Source organism: Tachysurus vachellii, chromosome 3, assembly GCF_030014155.1.
Source record: "Tachysurus vachellii isolate PV-2020 chromosome 3, HZAU_Pvac_v1, whole genome shotgun sequence".
NCBI lineage: Eukaryota > Metazoa > Chordata > Actinopteri > Siluriformes > Bagridae > Tachysurus > Tachysurus vachellii.
This window is the reverse complement of record NC_083462.1, coordinates 34091369-34108953: the sequence shown is the minus strand read 5'-3', so window position 1 is coordinate 34108953 and position 17585 is coordinate 34091369. Positions and strand designations below refer to the sequence as shown.

Sequence of the window (17585 nt, the reverse complement as noted above, 5' to 3'; positions counted from 1 at the left end):
AAATAATGTAATTAATAAAAATTTGTAAATACACCACATTGCATTACATAGCAGCAAACAATAGACTTACTTTGTTTAAGGTTTCTAGCTGACCCTCCAGCTCCCGAGTCTTGGCCTCTGATTGGCTGAGGGAATCACGGAGGCTCTGTAGCTCCTGAGCCGAAGCCTGCTGAGCTTCCTGGTCTTGGACTGGGGCAGAGGCAGCAGCTGCCACCATCTATGCAAAGAAAAACGTAGCATGTAACTCTTATCTTCTCAACCATGCAAACTGATCCCTTATTAGCTTCCTAGGATGTCCTGTACTAAGACCTTGGTTGTTTGTTATTGTTTGACCAATAAAACTGAAGCGGTCACTGTGAAAAAAATACTTGCCTTGTCATGTTCAACTTTAAGCTCCTCATATTGGGTTTTATAGCGGCGGCCGAGCTTCTTGACCTGTGTGATGGTCCTAAGCTTCTCCTGGATGTCCAGAGTCTTGGCCTCTAGCTCTTTTTTCAGACCGTCCCTTTCCACCGTAACCTTGCCAAGATTCTCTCGCAGGTTGTGCACCTGAGACTGCAGCGTGGTGACTGAACCACTGCTCCTGGAGTTCAAGCAGAAATAAACTTGGCATAAAATGCACAAAATTAGCCAAATCCAACAGTTTTTATATTGGGACAATGTTTCGCTTGAAAGCTGGGAAAATGCTGTGTACTGCTATAACACCACTTTTAGCCTTCAAGATTATTTTTTGTGGATTGTCAAAGAAATCAAACATCATTTCTGGTTCATGGTTGAATAATAAAGTGTTTATGAACCTGGCTGCCTCTGCTTTAAGCCGATTGCTTTCCTCAGTGAGTTGCTGGATGCGTTTAAGATGGGCTTCTTTCTCCGAGTGCAGCCGTTTATACTCTTCTGGGTCTGTGTCCTTCTGCTGACTCACCAGGATCTATTAAACATTACAGTAAGTTTCTCAGTAATGGTTCCCACAGAAGGCATATATTTGTAACCATATTCCGTATATATTGTTGACATGACCGAAACAGGCCATCTTATAGGAATTGACCCTCATTAATGTTACTGTTTAAGTCTCTCTCTCACTGTTCCACAACAATTTAAACCAATACAGTCGAGAGTTATGAGAGAAACAGGGGCCAAGAATGAGATTACAGGGTTACTGTAAAATAGCAGTGTATGGCTTTTACAAATAGTCTGCTTTTTTCTGTATGTAGTGGTGACAATTTTCTTTCAAACACCGTTCTACAGTAGTTAATGACAACACTAACTGCAGGTATTTAACAATTAATCAGCTAAAGTGAAACAGAAAAAAGTTCTGATAATATATAGAAATAAATGCTGTATTCATTGCCTTTTACATCTGTACACATTTGGTGACTCATCCATCTATTTACCTACAGTATATCTGTATTTATGTACCAAACAGCATCTTAAACCAGCTGCTGGTCAGGGTGCTGACCTGAGTTCGTGCTTTCCAGCGCTTAATTTCCTCTTCCAGAAGTTTTTTCTCAGCTTGTAGCATGCCGCTCTTCTCGCTCAGCTCGGCATTGGACTCCTGCATGGGCATGATTTCTGACTGCAGCTTGCTCACCTGAGTAACAATTCATGTACATTATATCACACCTGCACTGAACCTAATACCTGCTCAGTCATCACAAAACCTCCATTAACAGTCCTTTCCACACAAGTTCCACACTTAATTTGGCTTGTTTGCCTGTGATTCTCAGTAACAGAAAACCAGAACACAAAATATTTATTGTATTCATTTATGAAATGAATAAATAAAAAATACCAATGTGTTATTCAAGCGACTCCACGTATGGGTCATAACTCCTAGTTTGATCAATTAAGAATCAGTCAGTCACCTTCACTTGAGTCTGCTGCAGCTCCTGCTCCAGTCTTTCTTTCTCATCTCTCAGCATCTTATTAGTCTCCATCAGTACATTCATGGTCTCAGTCTTCTTCATCAGTTCATCGTGTTGGGACAGGGTTTTCGACGTCACCTTTAAAGAGTGAAAAGTGTTAGACAACAACGTCCGCAGAGGAATGCAGTGTTTTTAACTTGAACAAAAATGTAAAGTTGCCATACCTGCATCCTCTCTCTCTCAGCATTGAGGGAGTCCTGGACCTCTTTCAGCTCTCGCTCCAGGTGCTCCACTCGCAGTCTGTGCCTCAGGCTCTCTCCCTGAGCCACCTCGAAACGAGACTCGGCTATCTCTTTCTCCCGACGAACAAACCTTTATGTGCCCACAGAAGGGTTAATAAAGTAAAAGGGGAAAAAAGGAAATTATTAATAAAAGAAAACAAATATATAAACATTAAATTTAATTTCATTTAATATTGAATTAGAACCAATTGGAACCTGAGGATCTCAAGGAGCTGCTCCTGAGACTTCCCCTCCTCAGTGAGAGAAACGTTCAGTGAGCTATCGCCGGCTGCCTGTCGCAGTTGGGTTGCCATCGTTCCACTCATAGCTTGAATCTGCTCATGTAGGAGCTCGTTCTGCTTCTGCAAGTCCTGACAGCGTGACTCCATCTTAGTCTGTTCCTCCTGAGAGACAGAAAGCCAAATAGACCAGAGTAAGTAAAATGTTTTAATGAATACAAGTTTAAAAAAAAAATACTTTCTCTCAGATATATGAGGAGTTTAAATTTCCCAGTGATGATCCTATTGCTGTTACATACCTTGAGGATCTTCTCCTGCTCCTCCCAGGATACTCGGGCCTCAAACAGCTGTGCGCTGGTAGTTTGGATCTTTTCTTCAAGCTGCTGACGGAGCTGTGAGGCGTGTTGCGTCTGGGCTTTTGCAGCCTGCAGGGCCTCCACGTCGGCTGCATGCAACAGCATCTCCTGCTCGTACTTATCCTGGGCCTCTGTGGCCAGTCGTGCCTGCTCTTGGCTGTCCAGCACGGCCTGTTGCTCTTGAGCGGCCGCCATAGCTGCCTTCTGTAACACTTCCTGATGCTCAGCCTGCAGGCGGCTCAGGTTACTCTGCAGCTCGCTCACCTGAAACCAAGAATGAATTAGGCTTTATAATATATTCAGAAATGTTGCATCATTGAGCCACTTGCACAAACGCTTCAATTCAGTTCTGCTGTTTTTTGGATAGTTTTGTAGATCATGGCACAGAAACTGACAGGATGTTTTTGATGTACACAGAAAATATTATATATATATATATATATATATATATATATATATACATACATATATACACACACACACACACACACACACACACACACACACACACACACACACACACACACACACACACACCAAAATGATTATAACGATCCTTTCCCTTGATGCTTAGAAGTATAGCCCACAGATCTCAGTTGGTCCTTTGTTATAATATAAAATGTTTGTACTTCAATCCATTTGTCATTTTGTGTTTAAAGTGGGAACTGCACCTGTTGCTCAATGGCTGCCACGGCTTTCTGTTTCTCTTCCTGCATTTCATTTTTCCCCTTCTCAGCTTCTAGAAGCTTCTTTTCCAGTTGCTGGAGCTGCTCACGAGCCTCCAAAAGCTGGCTTTCAACTGAAGTCTTCACTTGTTCGGTAACCTGAGAGAGAAACCGCAAATCAGCACTTTTGTTTGAAAAGACCATGATGTGTATAACTATCAATAAACTGCAGTTTTAGTTAACCATAATACGATACTGGATTTTAAAAAGACCAAATTATGCATCTGTCCTAAATAGGGCTGGGCAAGTTAACGCATTTTTATCGCGTTAACGCATTAATTAATTAGTTTAATTAACGACAATTAGTTTATCGCGCGTTAACGTACTTTTTATTTTGAAAGTCCGTTGCTCACTGTGTTTGAATACACATAGATAGACTGTAATAATACAACCGAATACAACACAAACCATGGGTCACAGGAGGGGTTTATCAGTAGGCTACTGGCTGCTTGGGATGAGCGTCATCACGCGTCTCAACCAATGAAAGCATTTGTTGTGTGCCTAAGAGAGCTACAGAAAATATCTGGTGCGGACAGAAAAATGGAAAAATGTACCGAAATCTTAAATGGACATTTTTATTTTAAACCTCTTCCACACGGTGGAGTTAATAGAACTAAAGCTATTTGTAACCACTGCAAAGCTGAATTGTCTCATCATCGGAGTACTTTGAGCCTGAAGTATCACTTAAATGCAATGCACACCGTTGATGCCAGCAAATCACACACCCAAACAAGAAGTGTTAACTGCTACTAACTTTTAACTGCTGTAAAAAAATCACTTTATATGTTTAAAGTTTTGACAAACCAAATGTTATTGCACTTTTGTTCATACAGCAGTACTTTGAAAGAATAAAATTACACAATACACTACTTTTGAATTCATTATTGAATTTTGCGCATGCTGCGATTAATCACAGAAAAATCATGCGATTGATCGCGATTAAAATAATTAATCGTTGCCCAGCACTAGTCCTAAACCATTACAGCTGTGGGCTAGAATATACTGTACACAAGTAAAAGAGGGAATGTTTCAGCAACAGAAAGTTTTTAGTTTCCAGCTAACTCCAGTTTTTCTAGCTGACAGTGAAGGCCAAAAAGAATCTACACAAGTAACCAGCTCTGATATCTCTGTGTTTAAAAGTAATTAATGTCACCCATCATCATTCTCATTAATAACAATATGTTAAGCTTGCATGATCCCTAAAGGCTTGAGTGTAACTATAATCTTTATTCTGTGTGTCACCTGTTTCTCCTTCTCCAGGGCTTCCTCTAGGCTCAGACACATGGCTCTGTACTGTTCCAGAGAGGTAGCGGTGCTTTCCAGTCTCTCCGTCAGCTCCTCGGTTTTGTTCTTAGCCTCATTCAGACGCTTACGCAGTTCCTCTACATCTTCACCGTTCTGCAGCCCTGTGGCAGATAAAGAATGAGATGGACACGTTTAAGCCACAGTATTAACAGTACATTACTTACACATTGAGGTATGTCAACATGATCACAGGTTCCTCCCTCTATATCACTGATGTAGATAGAAGCATTGATGAGCCATAAACTAATATAGCAGAACTCTACCAGTATCACTGATATTTACATCAACAGGTTACTGCTTACAGCTAACACACATATATACATAATATTACTGACCTTGGTTAATCAGCAAAATAACAAAAAGTCTACATTTATTCTGTACATGCTAAAATAAAACCAGTAAAGACTACAGTATTAATATGGTGGAGGATGACAAACATCATCGATTTCTGAGCAGAGATGTGCTCATGATGCACCTAAATATTTAATTCTTTAAAGAGCCACACACCATATAGTCTAAGACAGGGGACGGCAACCTTAAACACACAAAGAGCCATTTGGACCCGTTTCCCACAGGGGGAATAAATAAATAAATAAATAAATAAACCCTTTTGACATCTAAAATGAAGATAACTGCATATATCGTTTTTAACCTTTATGGAACGTATAGAAAAAAACTGTAGTGTGTTGCATTTATGAAATCAATGAACTGCTACCGAGTAAAGGTACATTTTCCCATTGTGATAGTCAGGATGATTTAAATTAAACTAAGCAGTGACTCAGTATGATACAGTATGTTCGGAGTTCGCGTGGGTTTCTGTGAAAGTCCTTCCGACAAGTCTGTATGCTGCCGCATGGACCTTGTAGTTCTGGAACGCTGTGATACCAGTGTGATACCACCCAGATTCCTCATACAGAACTACAACAGGCCAAACAAATTAATCCCATTGCCGCCGCGAGCACATTTTGATTGAAGAACAAGTTAATGGCTGAGCAGATCAATTTAAGACGTGGCTAAATGTTTTTTATGACCTTGTATGGAAAATCCAGACGTTTTTATGTCTTTTTATGGCCTTAAATTCTTATTGTTAAATTTATGACTTTTTATGACCCCGCGGAAACCCTGAGAGGGACCCCTGGTTGCCGACCCCTGGTCTAAGGTGTGTTAATAAATAGTGGGCAGTGCTTAATACCTGTGAGGCCTGTGTCAGTGCTGGGTGACGAAACCCTTCTCTCGCTAGTGTTCAGCTGCTGCTGGAGACTGCTGAGCTCCTGCTGTGTGGCATTCAGCTGCTCTCTGGTCCTTTGGTGCAATGCACACTGCACCTCCAGTTGCTTCTTAGTATCCAAAAGCTGCTTCTGTGAACATAAACCACATTCAGACTCCTATGAGCTCAAATGAAACTCCATCTGTGTGTGTACAGTGAAAGGAAACATTGTGCTCTCATTACTGTGGAGAACATTCAGTGAGATACAACATAAAGAGGATTTGAACAGAACTACAAGGACCTGAATGTTATTGACTCTAGAAAAGTGACAAAATAAATAATTATTGTGCACATTTTTTAGTTAAAAACATCTATTAGTTACATGTCAGGTCTTCACTTTGTCAGGTCTTCACTTTTACATGTCAAGTCTTCACTTTGGCTAACATTTCCCATAATGCAGTTTCACCACATGCTGACAGAAGCAGCAGTGAAAAATTCACCTCTGCCTGTAAAGACGATGCAGCATCACTTTGGTCTGTCCAGCTCCCTCACCTCATCATCTCTTTGAGAGGAGTTTACAGGTTCTACAGCTTCAGCTTGTACGTTAATACTGCAATTGTCACCATTGTGCTCATCATAGAGTCTATATCATACCTCAGCACGACTCTGTGGTAAAGCTATATTATATTCTGGTTTAGTTAATGGCAGTCCAATTAAACAACATTTAAATTAAACAACACAAATAACTGATTCCAAGAGAGAAGACAAAGAGAGCACTTACATCATGATTACGAGCCAGAGTATGTCTCTGCTCCACCTCATGTTCCAGTTTCTTCTGCAGTTGGGAAATTTCTCTCTCCTGCTTCTCCACCTGCACTGAGAGTCGCTGCCGAGTTTCTGACTCCGAGCGCTCCAGTGTGGCCTGAGAGAACATATAAACGTCTCAAAACACACCATCTGCTTTCGTATGCTTTGGTGAATGTTGAACGCCACTGTTTGGCTTCTGTACCTGCATAGATTTAAAATTGGTGAGCATGAGGTTCTGGTTCCTTTGCTGAGCGAGGATCGACTCTTTCTCCTGGCTCAGACTGGACTCCACCATCTTCAGCATGTCTCTCTCCTTGCGCAGGCTTTCTGCTTTCGACTGAGGGGTCACAACATTATTCAGATTTCATTACACAGTCCTGGGGACGAACATGGATTCTACACGGATTTCAAGTTTACTTTATTCGACACCCCGTTACTAGAAATGAACTGCTAATCAGTTCCATCGACACACTAAAATACCGTATAAAATAGTTTTACCCTTTTTAACAAACTCCTAAGTGTTGCTTCAAAGCATGTTATTGTTTCAGACTCTCCTGCATTGAGTCTGCTTGTATTAATTCAACATTAATACAGAGTTGATTATATAAACTTGGTGTAGCTTTGCTAACGTACACTGAAAAAAATAATAAGAGAAGATCCAGCATCATAAACACACTTACTTCAATCATGGACAGTTTCTCATTAGCAGCACGCAAGTCTTGTGTGAGTGTGTGGACAGTCTGCTCGTTCTTCTGCCCCATGGTGGCCTGCTTCTGGTTTTTCTCCCTTAGAGCAGCAATCTCCTTACGGTATCCTTCCACATTATCCTGCAGCATCTCATATCTGGTGTGCACACACACACACACACACACACACACACACACACACACACATCACCACTTTTCTATACAACTGTCATAATACATGTGTATAGTACAATATGCATATCAAGTGAAATACATATGGAATTAACCTGCATTGTGCTGTGTTCAGGAAAGGTGTTTGGAGACCACAGCACTCACCGTTTAGAGGCAAACTCCAGCTGAGTGGAAACCTTGGTGTTCTGGGATCTCAGTCCTGACACTTGCTCTTGCAGCTTCTCACACTGCTCATTCAGAGCTTTCTCACGTTCAGCCTTCTCTTTCTTATAGGCTCCAAACACCTCTTGGAGCTGAACACACACAGACACACGCAGACGCGTCTCGGTTAGTCGAAAACATTTACATTAATGCAGTAAATTATACAACACGACAATTTGTGTCTTATTTCCCAGTTATTGCATTGTGAATAAATATATAAAATCTTTTTATCGTACATACGGGTCAATTATTTGATGTCTCATTAGTACGCATTGTTGGAGTCCAGGGTTGCTATGGTGACATTCTGTTAACCTTTAGGGATTTTGCTCGATGGCATCACTCCCCTCTCATTAGGTATTTAGACCTAGAACTAGAGTCCTGTAAAGCTGTCTAATTGGTAAAAGTGCTATAAATTAAATCTGAACTGAATTATGCAGAACTAATTATTAGCATATATCTGCATACAACTAATTTAATCTTATCCATTTTTCATATCTGGTACAGCAGTTTTCTGCCTGTCCTCTAGTGCACACTGTATTAAACGGTTCCGTCTGCATCACCTGTTTCAGGGCAGCTTTGGCCTCCACCGTCTCCGTGGACTCGATTGCTGTTGCAACAAGGCCAGTTGGTGTAGCTGCAGTGGGTGTGGCTGCAGGGGAGCGACGAGGTGTGGAGGTGAGAGAGAATTCCTCTGGGGAAGTGCCTAGGGTCCAATCGTTATATTAAGAGAAAATTAAATCAAAAAGTCTTAAAATCACCCGAATTATAAGTGTCAGGTTTCAGTCAAGCTGCGGTCACCTTGCTGAGGGAAGCTGACCCCTGTAGCCTGGGCGAGCAGGACACGGTACATGTCTCGCTGGCGCACAATAGACTCAACCAGCTGCATCTGGTTTGCACGCTGATCACGAAGCTGCTCCAACTCAATCTGGGCCTTCTCCAAACTATTCTGTAGCTCAGACTGTCTGCAAACGGACACATAATAATCTGACTTCACTGGTAACAGCCGAGTCCTTTCAAACTTTCTTCATTTTTAAATATATCCATTAGCAATATTGACAATTTTGAGTTGACATCTCAATGTCTAACAATCTAGACTTTTATAAGAAGCTTTGGCAAAGGCTTTCTGAAAGCTTAATACACATTTGTGTGTAGTACACATGTACACGTGTGTGTAAAGAGGTCCCCGTTGTCATGTAATATTGCTGAGCAGTCAGAGAGCCACTCACTTAGAGCTTTCAGCGTCCATCTCTCCTCTCTCCTGTTCTTCCCCGAGGTCGCGCAGGGCCACCAGAAGCCGCTGATTCTGTTGCTGCAGTTCCTCCACGCTGCGGAACGAGACTAGGTGTTGTGATATTACCTCAGACGTACTGCTCACGTCAGCCGAGCACACGTCATCCTCGTCACGGACCACGTGATTCCCTCGTGCCTCCTCCAGCTCCACCAGCAACACCCGAACCTAGGGTTAGCATCACAAACTGATGACTGTGTGAGCGAACATGGTGCCATTTACTTGCAATCTTGAAGACTAAGAGCTCGAGTGGCCTGCCTCAAAATTCAAATTAAAAGGTGTGACTGGATAACCGCAAAAAGCTACTTCAAGAGTTCATAAAAGTCAAAGAGTCAATAAAATTAAGTTAGTGTAAGCTGGATTTGTCATCACTTCATTCACTCATGTTGGTTTCCTACTTCAGTACATGATCGCTTACACTGCAATAGAGCAACACCCTGAATTAACTGCAAAGAACTCTGTGCGTCTCTTATGGTCTTTCTACAGAATTGTTTTGTCGAGTGCTGGAAAGTGTGTGTGCATGTTCATGACCTCATCAGCCCTGGGCTATAATTTATCATCAAACAACTATAATAAACTGCCTTTATAATAAGTAAACTTCAATTTGTGGAGAAAAATCACAGCCAACTGAACTTTATTCCCGACAATAAATTAGTGCGATGCAGAGAAATTGTACTACAGCCAGCCAATAGAGGGCCTCAGAGATATTTTGGCTTTTCATTTCCACTCATTTATACAGAGTGCATTGTACAAATGACTTCAGTTCCTCTAAAACTCCTCACCTGGCGAGCCATGTCACGCAGCTGCACCTCAAACCTCTGATTGTCTCTTTCCAGCACAGAGGAGTGTTTCTTGGCCTCGTCCGTCTCCTTCTGCAAGCGCTGTACCTCCTGTCGCACCAAGACACAGGGTTATTCATGGATCATCAAGAACACTCGAAATACTAGAAGTTACTAAAACAGATACAGAACACGTTCACTAATAATTATTTATTAACTATTTCACATCTGTCTCATCATCCAAGATTAAAAAAAAAAGCATTGCTGAAGTCAGCTTTCACATTGCAAGAAGCTGAATACAGAAGATTTTCTCTTCTTTCTATACCTGCACAGCATGCTCCAGCTTGGCAGACAGACTTGCCACAGATTTCTGAGCTCGCTCCAGCTCCTCCCTCTGCCTCTTCAGTACGGGCGCTTTGGTCTCGACCTCCTGCACAATGTCATCCAGGTACTTGTTCACACGTTTGTTCTCCAGTTTCTCCAGTTGCAGCTGCTCTCGGGACTCTACATACGCTGCGTAGATCTGTACAGCAAACATGTAAATAATATACACAACATATTTAAGCGCTATGCCCATGCAGCATGGTGCCATGCAAACCTCTGGAAATGATTGCAACAAGATTTTCCATGTTATTCATTGCTCAGTTAAACAGAATGATCTGTATCAATTGTGTAATGTTGAATAAGATCCTGGGTAATCTACCTCTGTGAGCTTCATGCCTGGTTTTATCTTGGTAACAGCTGCTGCAGTGGGAGACATTGTGCTAAGCTGGTCATCTGGGAAAGCTGGTGCAGATATAAAGCCAACTGTTAACATAAAGCAGAAATTTATTTACATACACGCTGGCTGAGTGAAATCAGAGTAAAGATGCTGACCTCTGCGTGTGGTATCTGACAGGAGATCATTGGCGTTGTCCAATTCTTTCTCCAGGAGGCCAATCCGCTCCTTCAGTTCAGCCACTTCCTTCTGTTTGCAGCTCTCTGCCTCAGCCAGCTTCATCTCCATAGCTTTGTGAGCTGCCCACAAAACACAACTCGTTGCCCATTCCACTGATGACCATTAACTTCTTTAAATTCGACAATTAATAGAAGATTTTCTCCTCTTCTCTATATCTGACCTGTTCTGGCAATATTTGGCTACAAAATTCAAAGCATACACGCATTATATTTATTCTTAATGTTTTTACAACATAAATTTGTTTTAGATGAACAATAATCACTTACGTTGTCTGAACACATTTAATATGAATAATTTAAAAGGTGAAAAAACATTAAAACCACTGTCAGTTATGTGGATGGTTAGGTCTGTGTGTGTCGATGTCCTGGTGAAGAGCTGACACCAGGACGCACTATGGGAAGAAGGCGAGCCTGCAGAGTCAGTGTGACGCTCTGGGTAATGTTCTGTTGGGAAACATTCTGTCCTGCATTCATGTGAATGTTACTGTGACACGATCCACCTACATAAACACTGCTACAGATCAAGTTCACTCCTTTATGGTCACTGTGTTCACTAACAACAGTGTCCTCTTTCAGCAGGATGATGTGTCCTGACACACTGCAAACATTGTTCAGGAAATGTATTGAGGAACACGACGAGCTCATGGTGTTGCCTTGGCCTCTAAACTCCCCAGTTGTCGAGCATTTGATGAATGTGCTGGACAAACAAGTCTGATCCATGGAGGTGTCGCCTCACAAATAACAGCTAACATCATGGGTCCAGATCCCACAGCACACCTTCAGAGGTCTTGTGGAGCTCAAACCTCAATAGGTTAGAAGTCTTTTGGTGGCACAAGGGGAACCGACACACTATTAGACAGGTGGGTTTTTAACATTATGGCTGATCAGTGTATGCTTTGTATTTTGTGCAATTTAAAATCATGATGAAATCCTTTTTCACACTTAATACTCCTCAGATGAAGAACTATTACACTGAGCTAAACAGTTACCGAGAAACATACAGTTCTTTAACTTTTGCCTGAGAGCCACATGCATAATGTGTTAGAAAAGCACACATTTTCATGTTAATGTTAGTCTCAATAAGTCATAAACCAGAGAGTTTGTCTCCTCTCACCATCTCCGGCTTCCTTCAGTAGCTTGTGCAGCTCCTCTACAGCTCGACTCAGCTCTTCACTCTTCGCCTCTGCATCCGCTGCTGCTCCCTGTGTTAATCACCAACATGTCATCCAGGAAGACACAACACCCAGCTCTTATTAAATCTAAACAGGTTTTTTTTTTTTTTTTTTTACATTAACAAGCCAAAGCGTCTGCTACCCACACTTCAAACTACACATAACCAAAAACAGTTCTATTCAGTATTTAAAGCTGATATTTTTAATGCAACGTTGGGCCTCTGTATGTCGTATTCAACTTAATAACATGCTGCGTTTAAAGAATATGACGTCACGTTACTGAGACCCGTGATACACTCATTGGCCCACACTCATTACCTTGTACAGGTTAGACAGCTTGATGTTAGCATTAAGCTCATTGTGGAACTTCTCTTCTGAAATAGCTTGCTGTTCTTTGGCCTAAACGAGAAAAGACGGTGTTAGTTGATGTCCTGCAGTAATTGTGACACAGTAAACGTAGAGGAACTTATACTCACCTCTTTCAGTTTGTTAATCAAGTCCTCTGTTTGCTTCTGAAGGTTCTCATTGGAGGATTTCAGACTGGCCAGCTGGTCCTGTACTCTGGTACACTGCACAAAAATATACACAAGCATCTTCCTCACTGCTTATTAAGGCTTTATTACTATATATACACAGATATCCGTAAAGCTGCTTTGAGAGACATGTCTACAAGTGCTAAACTGGATTTACAAAAGTGCCATGGTCTCTTCTTAGTTCTTTATATCAGTGATTCAGTCATGGCTGTCAGACTTAAAGCCTGTACAATCGTACCTCATCTTCTTTGTTGTTTATGCTGCACTTGAGCTCTAGAATCTCGCTGCCTTTCTCCCGCGACAGACAGAGAAGCTCCTCGCTTTTAGTCTTCAGTTCCTCACTCAGCCAGGTCACCTGCCCCTGGAGCAACTCCTTCTCCTGCTCCAGCCGTTTCTCTTTGTACTGCAGACACACACACACTTAGCTGCAGTGGGCTTTTCTTACAGAACACTAGGCATTGCAAACTGAAGAGCTGTGAACCAACTGTGAACCAAATCACAAACATCCAGGCTGTCTGTGTCTCACTAGACGGTGCATCTGTTAAACCTTCAATCTCTGTGTTCTCACTTTCACTTGAGCCTCACATTACACTTCTCACTAGATCTGCCTATTCATAACATTGTCTCTTCACTCTTCCTCCCTATATGTGAAGAATTCAAGTTTGTGCCTTCATTGGCTCCCGTGCTGATCGTATGTCCTAACAGCTAAAACTTCAAATAATCCATATAAAATTCCAACCTACAATCGTACTTCAGCTACGAAGCAGAGATTCTTGGACAGACACAAAAAGAAAAATGCTCACCAGGATGATAAAAGTTCAATTGTTTATTCACAAAACCTCCAGTGTACCTTGATTGAAACTTCCAAAGCCTCCATCTCATCTAGCTTCATCCGTAACTGCATATTGGTAGCGCTGACATCCACCAGCCGGTCACTAAGCCGTTTCAAATCCTCTGCAGCAGAAATCAATTCAACAGGTAATAAATAAATAAAACCAACAGTTTTCCATGTGCACAGTGCATTTAGTGTTTTTATAAAACTGCCCCTTTACCACTCTGGCCCTCGACCCCCTGCGACGTCCTTTCTAGAGTGCGCACCAGGTCTCGCTTCTCAGCCTCCAGCTCATCCTTTAACTTCGAGAGCTCCTTCTGCACAGTGATACAGATCACATGAGTACATCGCACCCCATACACAGGACCAAACAAATCCACATAAGCAGGTCGATAAAACACCCCTCGATGTACTTTATGGATGTGTCAGTACTTTACCTGCTCTGACTCCAGCTTTGTATACGAGGATTCCTGTTCCTTTGTCTTCTCACGGAGAGATTTTAGCTCTTCATCTGTAACACAACAGCATCATCATCACTAATCTGGTTATCTGGGTTTGTGGAATAAAGAAAATATTTGTGAGTGCTTACCAAGTGACGTGAACTCTTCCTGGAGTTTTTGATGGTCATTCGTTAAAGACAGACACTGAGCCTGGCTCTCTGTGTACCGCTTCTCCAGGTTAGCGTACTGTTCCTCTAAAACGACATACACGGCCAAAATATCCAACAATCAGTTTAAACAAACAAACTAAAAAACACTGACCTTTAAATTTCTCTCTGTGCTAATTAAAGAATAAAACAGAATGGAGAATTCAGCAGCTCAAGCTGAAGCTTCGGGTCTGTCTTTACTACAAGGCACAATGACTCATCACAAAGGACATCTGCCAAGTCACAGTGTGTCAAACCTGAAAAACTATAGTTCCATCTAAAGCACCTTTTTGGTGAGAAATTATAGAGGTACAAGTGGAAGGACACACAACAGACCAGTTATACAAAAATAATCCACTTCAATGAGTAACTCTGCTCAGTGTTGTGCCATATCACACCACCAGGGAGATGGATTATCATCATTATTGAATCAGAATCAGAAAGCGCTTTAATGCCAAGTATGCTTGCAACATACAAGGAATATGTTTTAGTGTCATACACGTCCAATACACAAAGGCAACAAAATGAGAATACAAAATAACACACATTATCACGTGTTATAACTTAATCACGTTACAGATGTACAGAGCACTGTCAGAGGTTGTTAGAAAATAAATCAGCATCTTGTGAATGGAGAGTTTAGAGTGTCCTTTAACTCACAAATTAAAAAAAAAAAAATAAAAAAATTCACCAAAAAAAAAGATGCCTAGATTGGCTGCTGACCTGCATGCCATAGTCATGCTGCAGAGGCATATGAGACGTAGCCGGTGTAATAAACTGTGATGTCTTATGTGACACCCCTAAGACAGTGCTACAGAGAGAGAGGAAGGACAGCTTAACATTCAGCCTGGATGGAAGAGTGAGCAAGAACTGGAATATCTTGCTCACTTCAGTAAAGTTAAAAGAACTACAGTATACGTTTCAATCCCTTTAGTAGGAAACTCTTGATTGTAGCAGTTAGTGTGGAGTGATGAAGAAGGAGGGTACGGTATGTCATTGGGGTCATCAGGAGAGCATCCTGCTTCATCTACGTTTCGTTGATTGAAGCCCATGTCTCCAGAAGGCTCAACGGTGAACCCAGCATCCCATATTTGTTCCCCTCATAAGCCTCTTCAACCCCATCTTCCCATGGAACTGTTAAATCCACAACATATGGCCAACCTTGTGGTTGGAGACCACAGGACCATGTCTGGAGCGTTGTAGCCACTTTTTCTGGGGAGAAACAAGCTTCTTCCCAACCCTTCCCAACAAGGGCCACTTCCAACTTCCAATTTTGTACGATGCTCTTGATGTTGACCAGCTGGTACGAACTTTGTGAAACTGACCTGTCATGCCAATGTTTATAAGAGGTTGTTTGGTGCCTTAGGGGTGCAGGTACTTGACACAGGGAACAGTTGAGATCTTCTCCATACCACTCTTTCAGATTTTGCTGGGAGGGCAGCAGGTCGCATGTGGATCTGATGACAAATCTCAGCTGCGCTCCCTCCATCTGCCAGATGTCACGCCAGCTGAGCTTTTTCTTCTCCAGGTCCTCCCAGTCCTGCTTGGCCACTGAGATGGCTTTGGCATGTTGCTCTCCCTCCTCCTGTTGACTTCTAGCACTAGCTGTCTTTTCTGCACTGAGGTTGCTTTGTGCCACAGAGGAGTTTTTGGGATGAGTCGAAACCCTGCCCTCCCATTCTGTACTTGTCCAAACACATCTCTGAATTGAAGCGCAGACTTTTTACTTTGAGCAGCTTCTGATGGAGTCCACTTCCTTCCCGCTACAACCCGGGGGGCCGCTGTTCGAATGACTGCATCCTCAGATTCAGTAAGCATCATTACGAGCCTTGCTTTTGTTCATTTCTGCTCTTCCACGAGCCCTGTGATTGGTAATTCCAACTTGCCATGTCCATAAAGTGAGTCAGAACTTAAAAACGTGGAATTCCAAGCCACTGCTTCAGCTGCATGCTTATCAGCCGTTCCAACTTTTCAACCTTGGTGATGTGGATCTCATACACAGTTAACGGCTACACGAGTATTGGGAGTTTGTCAAACTGAAAGCACCACAAGTTGAGTTTTCCCAGATACAATGACTTGTTGATGCGCTCCATGTACATGCTGGACTTCATGAGGGGATGTACTACAGATCTTAAGGTACTGACAGATACTGAACCCCAAGTCAATACAAAGTTAATACAAATATTTACACTTTTTTTGCCTTAATGTTTGGCGAGTGTGATGATTATTCAGGTGTAGGTGTGTGTGTGTGTCTCGGCTTGTCACGTGTTTACTGCTGAACTCAAACACAATGCTTTATAAACTTCACTGAGGAGCTGAAGAGGAAAATACAGTGCAGTTAAACAGTGGGATTGTTGCCACGTCATGATAAATATACACGTTGTTTCAGATACCTTACATTTACATGATAATGAGATGCCTGCACCTCTCGTGTATGTAATGTTCATAAGATATTTATTTATCCATCACATGTAGCAGCTACTGCTGATGTTACCATTGTGCTCTTATGAAGCTGGTCAGTAAACACAACCCCTGCTGCTGCTTACTAAACATTCTGAGGAGCTTAAACAAGTCTGAACTTTTGTATGCTAAAACACTACATGCTCATTTCCCTGAGCTTAGCTTGTGAACTAGCCTCTTTAAGCCCATGTAACTAGCCTCTTTAAGCCCATGTAGCTAGCCTCTTTAGCCCATGTAGCTAGCCTCTTTAAGCCCATGTAGCTTAGCCTCTTTAGCCCATGTAGCTTAGCCTCTTTAAGCCCATGTAACTAGCCTCTTCAGCCCATGTAGCTAGCCTCTTTAGCCCATGTAACTAGCCTCTTTAAGCCCATGTAGCTAGCCTCTTTAGCCCATGTAGCTAGCCACTTTAGCCCATGTAGCTAGCCTCTTTAGCCCATGTAGCTAGCCTCTTTAGCCCATGTAACTAGCCTCTTTAGCTCATGTAGCTAGCCTCTTTAGCCCATGTAGCTTAGCCTCTTTAGCCCATGTAGCTAGCCTCTTTAGCCCATGTAGCTAGCCTCTTTAGCCCATGTAGCTAGCCTCTTTAGCCCATGTAGCTAGCCTCTTTAGCCCATGTAGCTAGCCTCTTTAGCCCATGTAGCTAGCCTCTTTAGCCCATGTAGCTAGCCTCTTTAGCCCATGTAACTAGCCTCTTTAGCCCATGTAACTAGCCTCTTTAGCCCATGTAGCTAGCCTCTTTAGCCCATGTAACTAGCCTCTTTAGCCCATGTAACTAGCCTCTTTAGCCCATGTAACTAGCCTCTTTAGCCCATGTAGCTAGCCGACTGTTTGGTGAACATAAGGAAAGAAGCAGGATATTTACCGCTGTCCACACGAAGCTGTTCATACTGCGCTTTAAAGTAATCATTCTCACTCTGCTGCTCCGTTAGATACCGCTCCAGTTTTCCCTGCACTGCCTTGGTGAGTTTAGACAACTCGGTTCGCTCTAAGATTTGTTGCAGCACCGCCGCCATTTTTCGTCCGTTTGCGCGCAGGCTCGCTCTTCTTCTGTAGTTTT

At 42.3% G+C, this 17585-nt stretch overlaps 1 protein-coding gene across 3 annotated transcripts in view; it reads right to left on the bottom strand.

Annotated features, from left to right (window-relative positions):
* The window catches only part of tprb (translocated promoter region b, nuclear basket protein), a 25651-nt gene extending 8066 nt beyond the window's left edge, over positions 1–17585 (bottom strand). The window contains exons 1-31 of one of the 3 annotated variants that reach the window (XM_060866909.1): positions 17391–17585; positions 14012–14116; positions 13860–13933; positions 13643–13739; positions 13441–13544; positions 12829–12993; positions 12534–12626; positions 12376–12456; positions 12000–12087; positions 10805–10945; positions 10632–10735; positions 10254–10451; positions 9932–10039; positions 9088–9317; positions 8660–8823; positions 8422–8564; positions 7805–7953; positions 7463–7625; positions 6985–7119; positions 6757–6897; positions 5961–6126; positions 4706–4869; positions 3410–3562; positions 2682–3002; positions 2360–2547; positions 2087–2234; positions 1863–2000; positions 1457–1588; positions 798–928; positions 373–583; positions 71–217 (exon numbers count right to left, since the gene is read on the bottom strand). In XM_060866909.1, coding sequence (XP_060722892.1) covers positions 71–217; positions 373–583; positions 798–928; positions 1457–1588; positions 1863–2000; positions 2087–2234; positions 2360–2547; positions 2682–3002; positions 3410–3562; positions 4706–4869; positions 5961–6126; positions 6757–6897; positions 6985–7119; positions 7463–7625; positions 7805–7953; positions 8422–8564; positions 8660–8823; positions 9088–9317; positions 9932–10039; positions 10254–10451; positions 10632–10735; positions 10805–10945; positions 12000–12087; positions 12376–12456; positions 12534–12626; positions 12829–12993; positions 13441–13544; positions 13643–13739; positions 13860–13933; positions 14012–14116; positions 17391–17541 — 4533 coding nt within the window. In that variant the 5' untranslated portion in view covers positions 17542–17585. The remainder of the gene's footprint in view (positions 1–70; positions 218–372; positions 584–797; positions 929–1456; positions 1589–1862; positions 2001–2086; positions 2235–2359; positions 2548–2681; positions 3003–3409; positions 3563–4705; positions 4870–5960; positions 6127–6756; positions 6898–6984; positions 7120–7462; positions 7626–7804; positions 7954–8421; positions 8565–8659; positions 8824–9087; positions 9318–9931; positions 10040–10253; positions 10452–10631; positions 10736–10804; positions 10946–11999; positions 12088–12375; positions 12457–12533; positions 12627–12828; positions 12994–13440; positions 13545–13642; positions 13740–13859; positions 13934–14011; positions 14117–17390) is intronic. The other 2 variants (XM_060866907.1, XM_060866908.1) reach the window with 2 other exon arrangements.